The sequence below is a fragment of the Equus caballus genome, chromosome 27 (genome assembly GCF_041296265.1).
Source record: "Equus caballus isolate H_3958 breed thoroughbred chromosome 27, TB-T2T, whole genome shotgun sequence".
Taxonomy (NCBI): domain Eukaryota; kingdom Metazoa; phylum Chordata; class Mammalia; order Perissodactyla; family Equidae; genus Equus; species Equus caballus.
The window spans coordinates 18932763-18949534 of record NC_091710.1 but is presented as its reverse complement, the minus strand read 5'-3'; the positions used below and the strand labels follow the sequence as shown (position 1 = coordinate 18949534).

At 38.1% G+C, this 16772-nt stretch overlaps 1 protein-coding gene across 23 annotated transcripts in view; it reads left to right on the top strand.

The window, feature by feature from the left end:
* PSD3 (pleckstrin and Sec7 domain containing 3) overlaps positions 1–16772 on the top strand; it is a 646842-nt gene that overhangs the window by 544384 nt on the left and 85686 nt on the right. For all 23 annotated transcript variants that reach the window (XM_070253277.1, XM_070253287.1, XM_070253276.1 and 20 more), the window contains one exon: positions 2668–2861. In XM_070253277.1, coding sequence (XP_070109378.1) covers positions 2668–2861 — 194 coding nt within the window. The remainder of the gene's footprint in view (positions 1–2667; positions 2862–16772) is intronic.

Below are 16772 nucleotides of genomic sequence, written 5' to 3'. Positions count from 1 at the left end.
GGAGTACATTGTGTGTATGCAAATTTTTTAAAAACCAGGCAAGATATGGGGAATGCAAGATAGAATTCAGACTATAGCAAATTAATTTGTTTTCTAAATGAATTGCATAACCACTGTGAAGAGGGAGAAGAAGAAAAGAGCTGACTTAAGTAACTTTGGACAACTGTTTTGACTGAGTACTCTAAGACAAAACACTGTGCACAAACACTGTACTCTAGTAGATAAATTTGTTTCTCACTTTGGCATGGGCTAGCCATTCTGGAACTAGTTTATATGTTTACTAGGGTTGAACAAATAAACATAATTTAGATAATGCAAGCTGGGTTTCTCACTGTTGAAGAAGTACAAATAAGGAAAGGGTGAGGGCGGGCTGGAATGAACCTTGTGCTGGCTTGAGTTGGAGAGATCAGTATGAGCTCAGAGGAAGGGAGAGAGAGGGATGGATAGATGGATATACAAATAAATATAGATGTGCGTATATACATGGACTAGCATTCTTATATATGTCTCCCTAGGTGTGTCTTTGGAGAGGACCTAGAGGTAGTGAGCACACCTTGTGCCTGAATTCGGTTTCCAAATACCATTCTCTAATGAAAAGAACTGACTCCTTGGAGAAGTGGTTGCTTCCAGGGCTGGGACAGGGGAAATACAAGATGAACTTGGGGGCATCTTCTTGTGGTAACTGAGAAAGGAAGTACTTGAAAAACAAAAAGAGTGAGGCATGTTGAAAGGATACAGAAGCCTACTTGTTAGAACTCCCAATGGCCAAGACTGGAAAAATTGGGGCAACAAATTAGGTAATGATAGTGCTTGATTATAACCCAAAGAATAAAATAAGTATCCATGTGTCCATACTTAGAGAAGAATTTCAATTAGTAGTGTAGAAGAGATGAGGGAAATAAAAAATCAACATTAGATCACCACAGTAATAATAGTTGTCATAGGCAGGATCCACTGAGGAATGCTAAAATTAGTGGTCAAAATTTTAAGGAGAAACAGGATATTTTCATAGTCACAAAATATCTCCCCCAAATCATTTACAAAGAAAAATAGTAGCTTTACAGTATAGAAATATGCCAGATCCAACCTTTACCAAGTGGTCAAGGGTAACGTGGCCAGTAGTGAAACACGTACCCCCTGATCTGATGCACTGAGAGGGCACATCACCTGTGCATCCTTCCTGAAAATGTACAACCTAAATCTAATCGTGAGAAAACATCATACAAACCTAACTTGGGGATATTCACAAAAGAACTGGCCACTACTCTCCAAAGTGTCAAGGTCATGAAGGTCAAGGAAAGACTGAGGAACTGTCACTGACTGGAGGAGACTGAGGAGATGTGACATCTAAGAGCACTGTGGGATCATGGGTAGGACCCTGGAACACAAAACACATTAATGAAAAGCTGGTAAAATCTGAATAAAGTCTGAAGTTTAACTCATAGTGTTATACCGTTAATTTTTTAATTTTGACATTTTTAGTATGATTATGTAAGATGTTAACCTTCGGGGAAACTGGGTGATGGGCATATGGAACTCTGTGTACTACCTTTGCAAATCTAAAATTCTCTGAAAATAAAATTGAAAGTAAAATATAGGTGTTTAAGAATCTGGTGTTATTTTCATGTCTCACAATTACTTATCAAATACCAATGGTGAAAAAGGCTATTTTTATCTCATCATCCAATAAACACGATGATTGTTAATTTTGTGGTTTATTTTAAATGTTTTGGTAGTGGTATTTTGGTTGAAGTTTTAATTAAAAGTTTCAGTAATGAAAATTTAATAATCAATGAAACCAGAGATGATTCAGGAAATTAAGACAGATGAACTAAGACAAATGCTGTTTTTATGGTTCTGTGTTTTCTGGCAGTATATCAGAGCTTATTAACTTTCTTCTGCTCTTCTCTCCTCTTTATTAATTGAATGTGACCATCCATTTTCTGCCTCCTTCATACTTAATGTATGTTATAATCTCAGAGTTAAATTTGCCCTGCTTGAAGGAACAGGAATTCAGAAAAGAGAGGACAACTAGGGTTTTTTTCAGTGGCTAATAGGGTACCCCACACTTTCATGGCAGTTGAGAAGTAGTGGTTAGAAGATGCCGAAGCACTGTTCATGGTGCTGCCGTCCTAACCCATCAGTAGCTTTCCGTGGGCTTTGGTATTAGAGATTAACCTAGTTATTTGGCAGATATAGTCCAATACTGCTCTATAATTACTTGTATTCTGTATGCCTGGTGCTATGCTAGACAGTGCAGAAATCAAAAATCAAAATCATGATCTCTGCCAAGGAACTCCCACTCGATTGAAAGAAGACAAACCTGAAGGCCCTGTAGTGGGTGGAAAGAGCAGAGGTTTTAGTTTTACAATCATATCCTCACTATCTCTTCCTTTAATTGCTACATCTGTGGCCTTGGGTATTTATTTAAACTCTCTGAGTCTGTTTCCTTATCCGAAATAGAGGATACTAGTATCAGTCTTCCAAGATTGTCATGATCCTTAATACCTGGCACAAAGGAGACACTTAGTAAATGATTGCTGATGTTATCATGGTAGTTGTTATCAAGACTGCTAGACCACTGGAAAACACGATAGTTTATTTCACTAAACAACCGTTCATTGAAAATTGTGGTAGGTGCTGAATCTTTGTGTTTTCTCCCTTTAGAGATGATGAAGAGAAAAAAAAATCTCCATCAGAAGGTACTGATGAGAAGGCTAATGGAACGCATCCAAAGACCATCAGTCGTATTGGGAGTACTACCAACCCATTCTTGGACATTCCTCATGACCCAAATGCTGCTGTGTACAAAAGTGGATTCTTGGCTCGGAAAATCCATGCAGATATGGATGGAAAGAAGAGTAAGCATTTTCTATTTCATTTATTTCATCTTTAGGCTCAAAATTTAAAGTGAATTTATCTGGAGTGAGGTCAAGAATGAAGAAAAATTATGTTTTTATCTAGAGAAGTATGATTGAAGTTTTATAAAGTCTAATCCTAAGTCAGAAATCCATTGTGGCATCTGGTCTTCTCCAAGTAGAATTATAGGACTTCAGAAATGGAAGACTTCTTTCAAATTATTCATTCCTAAGCTTTTATTCACCTGTTTATTCTTGCCTTCAACAAATAATTTTGAGTACCTACTATGTGCTAGGCATCAGAAATATAGTAGTGAAGGGATGGACAGGGTCCCTGTCTTCATGAAGTTTACATTTCTGGTGGTTGAGGGAAAGGTTGAATTTATAACACACAGAATAATCAATAGTGTAAGGTCCCAAAGACAAAGCAGGAAGGAAAAGAATTGCGATCCGAGCACATGTGGAAGGAGTGGCCTTTGTGGAAGATGGACAGGTGCAGTGTAGGCGTGTGTAATATAATTAGTATTGGGGAGTTGGAGGAGTCCCATCTGACTGCTCTGTGAAGTAGGAGACGTGATTATCTACTGACATAATGGTGTTTGAAGTTTGAGAGGAATGAAGTATGTTTCTATGTTTAGAGTATTCTTTGCAGAGAGTGAAATAGCAATTTGATATAGTTGAACAGGCTAAGATAAGCTGATATATATGCTCAAAATTAGTATGCTATATCCCTAGGGTGTCCCTACCCACCTACAGACTCAGACATGCAGTGCTAAGATGGATAGCACCACTGTTGCCTGGGCACTTTTTCTTAACGTGTTAGCATATTCTATTAGGTTACTGTCAAGAGAAACATTGTGATACAGTGGCTTTGACACTGACCTCTGACGCTGAGCAAGTTTCTAACGTTTCCCACTTCTTTAGGAGAAGCTCCTGCATTCTTCCTGTGTGCCTATGCACTAGCCTGCTAGGTGCCACATTTCCTCCGACAGTGCCCTGTCAGGATTCTGGCAGTTGCAATGACAGTAAGTCTAACTAGCTTAGGAAAAATGGGCAAAGACACACCTGAAGATGCAGGACTGTCACCAGGACACTTTCTCCATTTCTCTCTCTGTTATTTTGGATGTCAGCTTTATTCTTTGAAACAGAACTCTTTTACATGGCTGCATATGTGATTATTAGCAGCACTATAGAGCATGTGTTCAATGTTTTCACCAAAAAGGATTCTCCCTCCTCCCTAACTTCCAATTTAGTATATTCTGGGACAGGACTCTGATGCATGTGACTGGGGGGATGGAATTCTGTGATTGTTTGCAGCAGCAAGAGGAAAGTTCCCTCAAAAAGGAGTAAGATACAGTTCTGAGAGAAAGGGACTTCTTGGCAGACAAAGCAATGGATACTAGTCTGTTCCCAGCACATGCACACATCCTTTCTCCATACATTGAGTTCAAACAATGCTTTTGCTGAGCATAGTACAATTTTCCGTTTATAACCACAGATCTGCTCATCTTTATCCCACATGCCCTGTCTAGCTGTGGCTCCCATCTCTAGGGCTAAAATTTGCTCGTTGGTGTCCATTCTCCTGAGGTAGGATGTACCTTCACTCTATGGGCTAAATGAAAAATATAGAAATATGTGACATACTTCATATAAAGTACTAGGAGCAAAAACCAGAATAACTGCAATTTAAAATGCCAATTCAAAAAAAGGTGAAAAAGGAAACAAGACAGCTGTCACTTATTCAGAGTCAGTGACTGTATCCTCTGGACAAGGACAACAGAGTTAACCTGCTTGAGCATATTTTCAGTGACCCACTTCCCTAGCAGTTGATTGATGAACCTGGTTAACTTATTCCAAAGCGTCCCCAGCTTCAGCCTATTGGTGAAATTTTCTTTGTCCATGTTTTCCTGGGCCACCTCAGGATTATTGGAGAGAATTCCCCTGCTGGAAGCTCTGCTCCCTTAGCAGCCCACTACATACATGCTAGTCTAGGTGCCGAACCTGGGAGTTGCTTAGCGTTTGAGCCATCACAGACCTCTCGTGCCAGGCTGGAGGTCTTCCTGCCAGTGAAACTCCTTTAAGCCCTTAGTTAACTCCCTGGAGAACTTCTGGTTGATTAGGGCGGTTTTAAGTATCACGGGCTTTTGTCTTTTTAGCAACTTAGAAAGTTCTGCCTATTACCTGCCACTGCTTCTGATTCTGCTCCTGCCTCAGAACTCAAAAATAGATGGATTGAGTAAGATGGGGCTAATTGGGCCCCAGTCTCTAGGTGTCATTCCTGCAGTGCTTTATCACTGGGGGCTTTTTCACCTCTGCCTTTGAGTTTTAGGAGGAGTCTTGACGTTTCAACCTTCTTTAATTCCTCAGGCTCTTCCTGGATATTCCCATTCCAACTTTCCATGATTTTTCAAATCACTTTAGTGCGGGCAGATAGTTCAATCTTTCTGGTACAGGAAAGGGCATAATTTCTAAGGATAATTTACATACACTAAAATTTACCAATTTAAAGTGTGTAGTTTAAGTTTTGAAAAATGTATACAGTTGAGTAACCACCATCGCAATCAAGATATATAGCATTTTCATTACCCGTAAAACTTCCTTTGTACTTTTTTCAATTAGTTCCTTCCCATTTTCTCCCGGCCCATAGCAACTCCTTATCTGTCCTTCGATGCTATACTTTTGCCTTTTCTAGAATTTCAAAAGATGGAAGCATAGATATTGTTTTGTGCCTGGCTTCTTTCACTTGGTAGTGTTCCTTACAGATTCATCCATGTTGCGGTGTGCTGTGTGAATTTGTAGTTTGTCTCGTTTCATTGTTTGGATATCCCACAGTTCACACATTCACCAGCTGGACATTTGGGTTGTTGCCATTTTTTGGCAATGATAAATAAGCCTGATTGGACATTCACACACAAGTCTTTGTGTGTACATATGTTTTCATCTCTTTTTCAGAAGTTACCTAGGAGTGAGGGAGTGAGATTGCTGAGGCGTATACTAAGTGTATGTTTAACTTTATGAGAAACTTCCAAACTGTCTTCCAAAGTGTCTGTACCATTTTGCATCCCTGCCAACTGTGCATGTTATATCCTCTTGATAAAATGATCACTTTGTCATGAAATGACCCTCCTCAACCCTGGTCACATTCCTTATTTAGAAGTCTACTTTGTCTAATATTAATATTTTGACTCCAGCTTTCTTTTCACTTTTTCCATGATAGACAGGAATCTTGTCTAGCTTTTTAATTTTAATCTGTCATCTTGTCTTTAAAATTGTTTTATATACCATATTGGTGGGTCTTGCTTTTTGTTAAACTGACAATCTGTCTTTTAATTGGAATGTTTAGACCATTTACATTTATGCTGATTACTGATATAGTTGACTGTAAATCTGCCATCTTGCTATTTGTTTTTTACTTATTCCGTCCTTTATTTTTTCTCTTTCCTCCCTTGTTTGGGATTTTGTGTATGTGTGTGGCCAGGGCGGGGGAGTAGGCTTTGTCTTTCTTCACTATTGGCGTAGTAGCTATGCCTCTTTGCTTAATAATTTTAGTGATTGCTGTAGGGTTTACAATATAATCTTTGACTTGTCACTTCCTCTGTAGTTTGAGACCCTTATCACAGGCTACTTCCCTTTCTCTTTTCGTAGTGTTTATGCTATTGTCATATATTTTAATTATGTATCTTATAAAACCCATAGTACATTGTTATCCTTTTTGCTTTAAACAGAAATGTAGTTTTTACTTTTACCCTCATGTTGACCATTTCTGGTGTGCTGGGTTTCTGTTTACAGTCCCAGGTTTCCATTTAGCATCATTGTTTTTTTCTGCTCAAATAATTTCCTTTAATATGTCTTTTAGTAAACTTCTGCTGGCAAGAAATGAGAATGAGAATGCTTTATTGTTTTTTTAAAAATTTGTATTATACCTTAATTTTAGGCATTCATGTTTACTGGTGTACAATTTGTTGAGCATTTTCTTTTTCTTTCAGTAATTTAAAAATATTGCTCCACTGTTCCCTGCCCTGCATGGTTTCAGACAAAAAATCTGCTGTCATTCTTTGCTCCTCTGTACCTAGTGTGGTTTTCCTCTCTCTGGGTGCTTTCAAGATTTTTCTCTTTGATCTTCAGCCGTTTTAGTATGAGGTGCCTTACTATGGTTTTCTTTATGTTTTTCTTGTCTGGTGTTTGTTGAAGTTCTTGGATTCATTGGTTTATATTTTTCCCCAATTTTGGAAATTTTTCAGCCATTATTTGTATAGCCCTATCCCTCTCTCTGGGACTTTAGTTTCCTATGTTATACCACTGGATGTTACACGAAAGGCTCATTGCAGCTCTGTTCAATTTTTTTCCAACTCTTTTTTTCTCCTTTCAGTACTTGCCTTTAATAATTTTTATTGCTTTGTCTTCAAGTTTACCACATTATTTTTAATTTCTTATATGGTATTTTTTTATCTTTGAAACTGCAACGTTAATTGTTTTGTATCTTCCATTTCTAGTTTGCATTTTTCCTAATATCTTTGACCATATTTTCATATTTACAATACTGTTTTGAAGTCCTTCTCTTTGAATCCCTTTCTCTGTCACTTCTGGGACTGTTACATTAATTTTCCTGCTGGTTATAGGTCATACCTTCCTTTTTCTTTGCATTCATAGTAATTTTTATTTGAATGCCACATACTGTGACATTATTCAGGGCTGAATTTAGTTGTATTCCTTTAAAGAATGTTGGCTTTTATTCTTTTGTGCAGATAAGTGACATGTAAATTAGCTGAATCCTTCAGAGGCTTGCCTTTACCTTTTGTCTCGGTGGATCCAGAGCAGCCTTTTTCTGGGACTCATGCAGTTCCATTACTGAAGCGTTACACTCATCGTTGAACTCTGTCCGAAGCCCTAGTGTTAGCAAGTCTTTCTACTCTGTCTGTTGAGATCACAGACTGTTCCCAGCCCTGTGTGAGCTCCTGAAATGGTTCGTTCCACTACTTATTGGTGGCTCCTTCTCATGTAGTGGGTAATCTCCTCTCAGTGTGCTTAGGTCAGTGCTGTAGCTAAGCCCTGGGGATCCCTCGTGGATCTCCAGAGCTGTGTGTGTGCAGCTTTCCCTCTTCTGTTCTGCTCCACAGATTGGAGCCACCTCAGCCTCACAAACTCCCTCTTAGCTGCCCAACTCAGCACGACTACCAAGCTCTGTTTGGGTGCCCCCTTTCACACTGGGTCTTAGACGCCTCCTCCAAGCAGGAATGTGGATTTAACTCATTTCTTCCTTTCTCTTCAGAGTCACAGCCCAAATCTGTCTCTAGTATAATGTCTGAAAACTCTTGTTTTATATATATTGTCCTGTTTTCTAGTTGTTATGATAGGAGGGCAGTTTCTGTAGCAGTTAATCTTTCATGGGCATGAGTAGAACTAAACTGATTACCGATCCCTTTTGTTAAGAAATTTTTTTCTTAGTTGCCTCACACCTTAAGACCTAATATTTACTGAGCTATGAAAGTGATAAAGAATTATAAGCATTTGGGTACAATCAGACTCTTTAGCTATGTATTTAGAGACCCAGAAAGGGATTTTCTTCCTTCCTAGGTGATCTTCTCCATGCTCCCCCAACCCCTGCTTGTTGGACTTTCAGTCGTATCTGGTTGAACTGCTTTATCTTGGTGTTAGCCCTGCTGCTGCTGGGAAATGCCCCAGGATGCCTGAACTGCTTCTGAATGCATCTGCCTTTCTCTTTTGAGCAGTGGGCACTATAAACAAATTTGAAATATGTTTATATTACTTGTGTCTAATGTGCTTTGAAATATATCACTTTTTATTTCCAATACATTACTAAAAATAAAAAACAACAGTAGAGCTTTCCTAGAATAGGAGCTCTACATAATTTTTGAGAAATCTGTGTAATGAGACCTTTTGGACGTATTTATCCGAAGTCTGTAGACATTTATTTGTATTCATCATGTTCAGTAAAGATGGAGCTGTATTGCATTTGTACATGTATGTAAACATGGCCAGATGCTCTGATGACAGATATTACTCAAGTTTTTTAATAAGTGAAGATTTGGGTCAAAGCTCTATGTAGAAATTAAAACCCTGGTTAACTTGTCTCTAAGGGACCACTTGTCTGACTCAAGATTTGGCATCTCATTTTTTTTAATTAACTCTAAGGACTCAGTTTGTCAGATTGCATCCATAATTGCTCATATAAACATTTAGAAAGCCTTTGAGAGTTTCTTTGCTTCATTTTATTTATTTATTTAGCCTGTTAAGGATATGCTCAACTCAGAAATTCTACCTCCAGGAGACAAACCGTGATTAAAAGCAAAATCATAAAAAATTGGTAAAAGCTGTAAGATCGAATAACAGGACATCTGGTGGGACTAAAATCTGATTATAGCCAGCTAATTGTAGCGTATTGTTAAAAGCAGTGCCCATGAGAAAATACACTTAGAAAACATTTTAAGTTCTGCATTTTTTGTATGGTCACGACAGCCTGTCGCTATGTAGCATGTATTTAGATGACTGGAGTTCTCAAACGAGGGTTGATGGGACCCGAACATTTCTTTTACTTGGCCAACACAGTGTGTTTTTGTAAACTGAATTGCATAAATTTAGTTAGCAATTTTCTGGTTGGTCATAGTTTCCACAACTCCCTACAGTGTCATACCAGCCGTCCTCACATAAGAATTGCTACTTTTTCGCTCCCAGGGTCTTTTGAGATTGTGACCTCCCCTGTTAGACTGACATATAGCAAGAGATGGGGCACACAGATGGACAAGACCATACATAGTGCTGTATTTGTATTTTAGTGGTACCAGCGTGGCAAGAAGTGAAGTGCTTACCTAGTTTTTTATCACACCTACATAGGCTGGGGTACAGGTAACGAACTTTTTTCCTACATGAGTGAAGTACTCCTAAAGTACCTAAGACTGTATATATGCACAGAGACTTATTTAACATAGCCTCTCTCCTCTAAGGAGCAGACATTACCATATAGAGAGCAGTTACAATCTAGACTCCACCATACAGATTTTTAAATATACACACCTTTAGCTAAGGTACCACATAAAGTGTTAAAATTTGAATAGAAGTGCAGTTGGAACCCTGGTGACATTCCACATAACAAGACATTGGTAGGATAGTAGAATAGGAAAAAGAGCCCAGAAGCAGCAGCATTCGGTGTTTATGGTAAGTTGATATATGACATAGGAAGTAATTCAGATAATTAGGGACAACAGAAATGCGTCAGTGAATGGTGCTGAGGGTTTGTGTGTGTGTGTGTGTTCCCTATATCAGCCCAACCAGAAAAATCAGTTTCAGGTGGATTAAAGGTAAACATTTGAGAGAGAAAAATCTAAAGTTTTTAGAAAAAAATGTGGAACAATCTTTATTACCTTTGGGCAGAGAAGGATTTGTTAAGATTTAGAAAACAAAAACATTAAACAAATATATTGATACACATATGATGACATTAAAAGTAAAGACTTCTTTATATTAAAATCCTCTTTTAAAAAGTTAAAAGACAATCCACAGATTGTGAGAGGATACTTGTAGCATATTACTAATAAAGGATTAATATCCGTAATACGTATAAAGAAATCTTAAATTAATTAGAAAAGACAATCCAATAGAAAAATGGGCAACAATTTGAGCAGACTATTCATAGAAAAAGAAAATGAGATGATCAATAAATGCATGATGAGATATTCAGCCTCACCAATAATCAAGGATATTCAAATTAATCACACAGTGAGATATCGTTTCATATATGTCACATTAGCCAGAATTTGAAAGAATGATGATACCAAATATTGGCAAGGATTTAGAACAGTGAGCACTCTTGTACTCTATCAATGTATCATTGGTATCACCACTTTGGAAGATGTTGACAATAATCAATAAAGTTGAAAATAATCCTAGGTGCATATTTGCAGAAACTTGCAGTTTTACAAGCGGGAGAATATTCACAGTAACATTATAATAGATCAAAATAAAACAACCTAGCTGGCTCTTAACAAGAGATTGGATGGGTTTCATGCATTCGTACAGTAGAAAACTGTGTTAACAATGACTAGAGTTCCCCATATCAAATGGATGACTCTCACAAACTTAGTGTTGAATGAGAAAAGCAACCTGCAGAAGAATGTGCACGTACGATAACATTCCAAAGACTGCAAAACAGCACTTTTTAGTGGGAGCGCCTTCACATACAGAAATCCTTAAATATGGAGTAGTGGGTCCCTCTGGCAGGGGGAGAGCATATAGTCAGTGAGGAGCACCCAGCACTTCAACTATATTGATAACTGTTTTTAGATTAGGTGATAGTGCATGGATGTTTACTTTATTGCTCTTGATAACCTTTTGATGTCTTAATGCTTCATAATAAACTTCTTTAAACTTGATAGAACACCTGATTGCATGGCAAATTTAGAAACATTTGAGGGTATTTTTCTTGAAATCTGTGCAAGAAAACGATTAGAAAACCTGAAAAACAAAAATTAATAATTATCCTCGTTACAGTGTAATATTTTAAAACTTTACCATAATAATAGAAGTTTGGTTGTTTTTCACATTTAGAAATGTGAAAGATTTAATTATGGTTACACAATAGAATGTAAATATTGTCCACCTTGCCAGAGCAGAAATGAAGGAAGTTGGGAAGTAAAAGTGGAGAGGAGAGCCCAAGAAAAGCAGAGGGCGAGCCATTGTGCTGCTCTTACAGAGGAAGTTGAAAAGAGACCGTCTGTACCCAGGAAACAGAAAATGATGTCGTTGGGGACCAGCCCAGTGGCATAGCGGTTAAGTTCGCGTGCTCCACTTTGGTGACCCAGGGTTCACTGATGAGCTCCTGGGCACAGACCTACACACCGCTTACCAATCCATGCTGTAGCAGGCATCCCACATATAAAGTAGAGGAAGATGGGTACAGATGTTAGCTCAGGGCTAGTCGTCCTCAAAAAAAAAAAAAAAAACAAAGAAAATGATGTTGTTAGCATGCTCTTTAAAACCTCTAAGGTAACTAGTGGAGGTGCAAATAAAAAGCCATGCAGATGTGCTGGGACGATGGAACGGAGTGGTTGATTTGCTAGGTCCTCATCTCTTGCAACAGAAAATCAATAGAGAACTTTACAGTCTATTATTACAGCACGTTGTTTAGGGACATATTGGAAATTACCCAGAGAGACAGCTCAAATGTTAAAAAAAATAGTTTCTTTTGGAAAATGGGATTGGAGGAGTTGGGAAGAAGTGAATCAAATAGCCTAACTGTGTGGACATAGCACTTGAATAATTTTGAAATACTTTAATCACATTGCATTTCCAGTCTAGTTCATCCCTGATTTTACCCACATGAGGTTTGTTTCTAATTTGAAATATTGAAATATTAATTGCTTTTTAAGGATGAGAACACATTTGGTTCATATTTTCCCTCTCACTTGGGGTACTTTGGATATGTATTGGAAGCGTCGGGTAGGATCTTGAGAAGTTTAGGAAGGCTCACTCACTTTCGAGGGGTTTACACACTTGCTTGTCAGTGAAAGTTTTGAAAATTTAGTCTCACATGTCCAATTTGAGACAGTAGATGTTATTCTGAGTCATACATACTGAAAATAGAGTTTATAATGGCAATGCAGGCAAAATTCTTTGCTATTGTATAACATTGGGAACAGCGACACTATAATTTAAGAGATAATAAAAGTGGAATAGTTTTTTTCCCCAGAAGACAGTTGTCTCCTTCTGTTAGAGGAAGACTCTTTAAGAGAAGGTGAAGCAGACCCACGAATTTAAAGGAGGCCGGGCTCCCGCTCCTCTCCATTCTGCTGCTGTTGTCCCCGGGCTGTCTGATGCGGTAGTGTGAGCTGTGGACACGGGCCAAAGAGCCGCACGGGCGGGCAGCCCTTTGAGTTCTCACAGAGTAGTTTGCCATCTGGCAATCTAGTTTGGGGGCATTTTATCTGTTTTTGTTGGGGAATGCCATCTACATTTAGACTAAAAGAATAAGTTTCAGGTTTTTAAGCTCCATGTTAATGGCTCACGTCATTAATTTAAAATCCACCTTTTCCTGCACTGGAGTAAAGTTGGTTAAAAGAGGCCACCCACCATTCTCCTCAAAAGCAGTGCTTTTGACAAGGACCCATGGAATAGAAACTGCAGTCTTTTAGCACCAAAAAAATCTACATTCAGAATCTCTGAAATATTTCCTTCTGAAAGAGGAGCGCACAATTTTCACTGCATCTGACATTTAGAAAGTATTCTATTTGTACTGCTGACTTGTTCTGTTTACATTTTCTGTTCAGTTAACATTTAGGAGAAAGAAGAAAGTAATCTTGATGTCTCTGTTATGATTATTTAATGCAGCATATCAAATTCTTCAGTAATCTGATGAAAGTTTGAAATTAAAAATACAATGTTTGCGGGGCCGGCCCGGGAGTGTAGTGTTTAAGTTTGCACGCTCCACTTTGGCAACCAGGGTTCACAGGTTTGGATCCTGGGCATGGACCTACACACCGCATTCACCAAGCCATGCTGTGGCAGCATCCCACATACAAAATAGAGGAAGATTGGCACAGACATTAGCTAGGGACAATCTTCCTCAAGCAAAAAGAGGAATATTGGCAATAGATGTTAGTTCAGGGACAATCTTCCTCACCAAAAAAAATAAAATGTACAAACCTAACTTATAAACACATATCTTTCTCCACTAAGCTAGGAGACGGTTTCACTGGTAGCCATTACTGGAAGCACAGGAAGAATTTAACTCACTTGTGCTGAGGTTGGAAAAGAGGGCAGAACATAAGAGCATATCATCCTAAGCTAAGGGTTACAGGAAGAGCGTGCAGGCAACAGGAAAGACAAAAATGACTCTGAATATATAATAATATATATATTATTGAATATATATGAATATATAATAATATATATATAATAGATAATTATTTTTTCAGGAGAAACAGAAATACTAGCATCATATAATTATTTTTGAATTTGACAAATATCTCCTATTCTCTCCAGTTGGAAGGTTCCTTCCCCAAACACCATGACTTACCCCTTTGCTTCAACGAGGTCTCTGCTCACATATCCCCTCACCCAGGGTCTCTGCTAATCACTGTGCCACATAACACTCGCCCACTTCCTTCTCTCCTCACCTGGGCCTTATTTTCCTCTGGATCACTTTACATCATCGGAAATATCATATGTTTATTATTGAGCTCCCCCATAGTGGAATGGAACTTCCAATAATTACTTCGGTTTGTTGCTGTGTCCAGAGAACAGATTAAAAACTCCAGAAAACAAAGAAAAAAATTAGATGTCCTAAATAGGCACATAGATGATGCGACTCAGCAAATATTACGAGGAATTTTTTCAAAGTGTTTTCTCTGTCATTTAGGTGAGACACATTAAAAGCTCAGGTTGCTTAAAGAGAAGAGAAGAGGCAGGATAAAATTTTCATACAGACTATTTCAACAAGATGATGTTGGATATGAAAATAAGATATCAGTAAAGACCTAGGCTCATAAGGAACAAGTATAGGTTGACAAATTACTGTGGGTTTTCAAGCATTAATTAAAGAACGAACATCTGTAGTAAGGGACTTCAAAATCCTAGGAAACAAACACCATCTCGTAAGTAATTTTTCTCAATCAATTGCGGTATAATTGACATGTTAGTTTCACATGTACAGCAGAACGATTCCATATTTGTATACGTTGTGAAATGATCACCACAACAGGTCTAGTTAACATCAGTCACCATACATCATTGCTAATTTTTTCCCTATAGTGAGACCTCTTAAGATCTACTCTCTTAGCAACTTTCAAATATGCAATACAGTATTATTAACTATAGTTACCATGTTCATAATTCTTATAAACAGAAAGAAGATGCTGGAGAACTTGCTGTTTTTAATAACCATGTTAAGAAGTTGGACATGGCAAAATGTTACTGAAGTTCAGTAGCTTCATTATATGTGAAAGGTATGAACACTGAACTAAAATCAAGCATATTAATGGTTTTCCATGATTTCTTGAGCAATTTATAGAGCTCATTAGAAAACTTCTAGAGAGTAATGTGCTAAAATAAAATGTAAGGTTAAATCGTTACAGTCATCTGAGAAGTGCAGGTCACTGCTGAATCAAACAAGTAGGCTTACCAAGTAGCGCCAAATCAGATTTCTTCAACCTCAGAATCAGATTTCTTCAACCTTCTGACCAAGAACCTCAGAGTCAGAGATCCTGCAGGCATGCACATCTACAGATAGAAAGCAGAGAAGCTGTTGTTATCGTAAAACAGCCCAGGGCCCACAGGCACCTTTAAAATGCCCTGGGGCTTCTAAAACTATTCCAGGTCAACAAAAATAATTCCCAGTGGCAGGAATGAGCAGCCAGACAGAATCTGTTCTCCAGGGAATATGATAGCATCTGACTGCTTTCCCGCAAACTTAGGAGCTTCTGGAGAGACTTCTAGCTCCCTCTTCTAAACCACGCTTCCCGACCCTCACTGCAAGGCCGCTCACGCACAGGTACCAGAAAACAGCCCACTGCCGTGGACTGCATCTGAAGTGAGGCCACCATCTGTTCAACTCTTAGCTTTTCCAATTCAGGTCAAACTTTCTTCCATTTATTTAGACTTCCAGTGCTCTGAAGTGCTCCCCACTTTTCTGTAAAAGGGCAACCAGGAGTACATTACCAAGAGTATTGCAACAAACAGCCTTTGTGCTGCTAAAACAACTTGAAACATGGTTTGTCAACAATCCCTGTGATCCCCCATCCCCAATTTATTCATGGTAAGAACGGTACCACAACCGCCACTGAGGGAATTTTTAAAAGAGAGGGAAATATCCACCATATTGCTGTCAGTCATTATTGTCTTTTTATTGGTAATCGTGCTATGATAAATGTTTGTTAGACTTTTTTCCACTTGTCATTATTTTGCAAACATTTTTCTATATTTTTAGACATAATTTTATTTCATTAGGACTTAAAAGTATTTCATTGAATTAAGTATTTCATATGTATATATATATTTTGTGTGTATGTGAGGAAGATTTGCTGTGAGCTAACATCTGTTGCCAGTCCTCCTTTTTTTTTTTTTTCTTCACTTGAGGAAGATTAGTCCTGAGCTAACAGCTATTCCAGTCTTCCTCTACTTTGTATGTGGGATGCCTCTAAGGTCATATTTTAAATAACAAATGTTTAACATAAAATATTGATTTTCCCTGATAATGTAAGTTATGTTTGCCCAGTGTCAGCAGCAAAAATAAAAAAATAAACAAAAAGTAACAGGAAAAAAACACATTAAAAATATATAAAATCACCGGTCTAACTATCATCAACATTTTGGTGTTTAACTTCCTGATCATTTTACCATGCACACATTTGCCACACAATTGGAATATTATACTTGTTTATTTTAAATGCTTCTGCTTATATATCATATGCTATTTTAAAATTGGCTGCAAAGAATGACACTATTGCTCCAACATATTTTCCTCCATAAATCTTTTATTGGCCATTAAGCTGATTCCAATATGGCGATGAGGAGGAGGATATTCTGTCCCTAAATGACCACCAGGTCCCTTCTGTGTGCCAGACGCTGCTAAGAACAGGCATTGGCCTCATTCGATGTTCTCACCTGCAGGCTTTTGCATTGCCTGTTCCCTCACTGGAATGCTCTTAGCTGTGATCTTTGTGTCCAACGATTTTATAGACTTCCTTTTGTAATTCAGCTCTCAGCTGAATGATGCCTCCTCAGGTATATCCTCTCTGTCTCCTTATTCCCCATCAAGAGTGAGTGTAGTGTATGCAGCTGGTGCTCAAAAGTGTTTTTTAAAATGAATCAATGGCCTATCTAGTTTCAAAGCTCAAATTCTTAACTCTATACTATCCAGTGACAAATTTTTGTACGTAAGTTTCTATTGCTGTAACTACTTCC